Source organism: Alnus glutinosa, chromosome 3 (genome assembly GCF_958979055.1).
Source record: "Alnus glutinosa chromosome 3, dhAlnGlut1.1, whole genome shotgun sequence".
NCBI classification, from domain to species: Eukaryota; Viridiplantae; Streptophyta; class Magnoliopsida; order Fagales; family Betulaceae; genus Alnus; species Alnus glutinosa.
In genome coordinates, this window is record NC_084888.1 from 22,041,150 (window position 1) to 22,044,639 (window position 3,490).

General features: G+C 39.4%; 1 protein-coding gene across 1 annotated transcript; it reads left to right on the forward strand.

Moving 5' to 3' along the window:
* The first annotated feature begins 1,312 nt into the window (after positions 1-1,312).
* Positions 1,313-1,795, forward strand: LOC133863263 (uncharacterized). Its single transcript, XM_062299221.1, has 2 exons — positions 1,313-1,510; positions 1,604-1,795. Exons 1-2 carry the CDS (start codon positions 1,313-1,315, stop codon positions 1,793-1,795), a joined length of 390 nt encoding a protein of 129 aa, XP_062155205.1.
* The last annotated feature ends 1,695 nt before the right edge of the window (positions 1,796-3,490 follow it).

Genomic DNA, 3,490 nt, shown 5'->3' on the forward strand with positions numbered 1-3,490 from the left:
TTCTATGCTATCTTCTGCTCCCATCATGAAGCCTCCCGACTGGTCTTTGCCATTTGAAATCATGTGTGATGCATCTGATTATGCTGTGGGTGCGGTTCTGGGACAACATGAAGGCAAGCTTCCTCATGTCATATACTATGCTAGCAAGACTCTGATGGATGCTCAAGTCAATTACACAACAACAGAAAAAGAGCTGCTAGCCGTTGTCTTTGCCTTGGATAAATTCCGCTCATATCTTCTGGGATCCAAGGTAATCATCTACTCAGATCATGCAACTTTGCGCCATTTGCTGGCCAAGAAAGAAACTAAGCCCCGGTTGATTCGATGGATACTTCTTCTGCAAGAATTCGACATCGAAATACGAGACAAGAAGGGAACTAAGAATGTTGTCACCGACCACTTGTCATGGATTATGTTTGAGAAACCTCAGCCTATTCCAGTTAATGATTCCTTCCCGGATGAGCAACTATTTGAGATTACTTCGAGGGAGCCGCCTTGGTATGCTGATATTGTTAACTATTTAGCCACAGGTCGGATCCCTTCTCATTGGTCCAAACAAGACAAGGACCGCTTCTTCAAGCAAGTCTGATCTTATTTTTGGGAAGATCCAGAGTTATTCAAATATTGTGCTGATCAGATAATCCGCCGATGTGTCCATGAGAGTGAATTCCACAGTATTCTTACATCCTGCCATTCACTAGCATGTGGAGGACACTTCAATGCCAAGAAAACTACAGCCAAGGTTCTACAGAGCGGATTCACATGGCCTACCTTGTTCAAAGATGCCTATGGGTTTTTTCGGGCTTGTGAGAGGTGCCAACGCCTTGGAGCTATGTCTCGGAGGGACATGATGCCACTAAACCCCATCCTAATTGTTGAAATCTTTGACGTCTGGGGTATCGACTTCATGGGACCCTTCCCGCCATCTTTTGGGTTTGAGTATATTCTTGTAGGAGTGGATTATGTCTCTAAATGGGTCGAGGTTGTGGCCACCAAGACTAATGATCACAAGGTTGTGGTCAAATTCATCTAGGCCAACATTTTCAGCCGATTCGGTACCCCACGGGACATCATTAGTGATGGGGGTAAGCACTTTTCCAATCGGTTTCTCAAGATGTTGCTCCTTAAATATTCTGTCACACACAAAGTAGCCACTCCCTACCATCCTCAAACTAGTGGCCAAGTGGAAGTTTCCAACAAGGAGATCAAGCACATTCTAGAAAAGACAGTTAGGCCTGATCGCAAGGATTGGTCCTTGCGCCTCCATGATGCACTATAGGCCTATCGGACAGCTTATAAGACACCAATCGGTATGTCTCCATATCGAATTGTTTATGGCAAGGCATGCCACCTTCCTGTGGAGCTAGAGCACAAAGCTCTATGGGCAATCAAGCAATTCAATTTTGACATGAAAGAAGCTGGCTCTCACCGGAAACTTCAGTTGACAGAATTGGAGGAGCTGCGCAATGATGCATATGACAATGCCCGCATTTACAAGGAAAAGACAAAGGCATTTCATGACTGACATATTCTGCCCAAGTCCTTTGTGCCTAAACAAAAGGTATGGCTTTTCAATTCCAAACTCTGGCTCTTTCCTGGGAAGCTTCGCTCCAAATGGGATGGCCCTTTCATAGTCAAGTCAGTGTCTCCACATGGCACCGTCAAATTACAAGACCCAAAGGATGGCACTTTGTTCAAAGTCAACGGCCAAAGATTGAAGCCCTGCATAGAGGGCAATGCACAGAATGAAGATGTTGCTTCCATCCACTTGACGGATCCCATTTACTTGGACTAGAGGAGTTTTTCTTACCCTTCCTCATTTTTATTTTTGATTTCTTTGTGGATCTGGTTTGTCTGGCTGAAGATGTTAAACTTAGCGCTAATGGGAGGCAACCCACTTTACTAACACTTCTCTTGTTGATTTTCTTGATGCTTATTATAAAGCTGGAGTAGTGCTTTGTTTTTTTTAGGACAGGCATTCTTGTGTTGAAGTTTGGGGGAGTACAACCAGCCCCAATTTTTTTCCTTCCATCTGGTATTGTATCTCTATCTATACATTGGGGACAATGTATCGTTTAAGTTTGGGGGTAGGAAAAACATTTTGTTGTCTTGTTATATATATTGTGACTGCCTGATCATGTTATTTCTAAGAATTTGGTTGAACTTTAATTCTGATTTGTATTTCATTGGTGAGCTTAACATGATGAACACATGATCACTTGACTAGGGAATTAAGAAGTTTTGTTATTTTCTTTGGCAGCATGAGACATTACTTGTTTCAATTTGATTCTCACAAGCACACTAGCACGTAGTCTGTGGGGTATGAAATTTGAAATCAGTTATGTTTGTTATCAATATCTTGGATGCAGCTGGGTAACTTATTGGAGGAATAACCTTGGCATAAAAATTAAAAAAAAATAAAAAAGAAAGAAAAGAAAAAGAAGAAGAAGAAGAAGAAGAATATTGATCACTTTGAGCTTTTCACTGAGTAACCGGATCTCTTGCCTCATTAAGCATTGAGTATTCGCGTCAAAAGGTGGAAGTTTACATTGATTGATAAACAGCTAAGTTTAGCTTCGTAGCCTTTTTTACTCGAGTTATTAAGTCTTTAGGGTGTTTTACACCTAGTGCCCTAAAACCATCTGGTTTGGGAATCATTGACCTAACACTCGTTACATGGCTCAATTAGAAAGCTTAAGGGAGCTAAGCATTGCACAGCCTGCATATATAAAAATAATAATAAGAATAATAAATATATATGCCTTGGTTGTTTTCTCTAATGGGGAGTCCAGCAAATTTTAAGTGTTGAACCATTCATGATTGAAATTAGTTTTTGAAATCCCATGACTATGTGTTTAGTTCACTTTACACTAATTGAATCTTGTGATATCTCATAATGCCATGTTAGTAACTTAATTTTAAATCCCTGAAATTGTGAAGATGGAGTTTATTTTGTTAAGCTTGCCAATGAATGAGAATCATTATTTTTGTGACACTTCAATCTTATATATAACATGATCTTGCATAATGTTTGTGGGTATCAATTCTGGCAAACGCTCACGAGACTTCACTCGTCCACTAAGGAGTCCTAGGGGTTTAAAAGGCTTGTTGCATACGCTAAATGCAATCGTACATCCCATGAAAGAAGGATTTATCTTCTTGTTTTTCAGTTTTATTTCTTATTTTGTATTGTTAAGGGACTAGCAATATGTAAGTTTTGGGGTGTGATAAGCGTCGAATGTTACACATTCAAGCCCCTTAACTTATTTATGTTAATTCTTTAGCATTGTTATTTGTTTGATTTTGTGTTGTTTTAATGTTTTCAGGTTTTAAATAAAGATGCAATTAATTCCATTAATTTTGTGCTTAAAGCACACTTTGAGAAGACTTAGAAGATATGTTTAAGCTTAACCAATCATAATAGAATACCTATATGATGTGGTTCAGTTTAATCAAATCAAGTGAAGGATTAAATAGGAATTTCTCTACT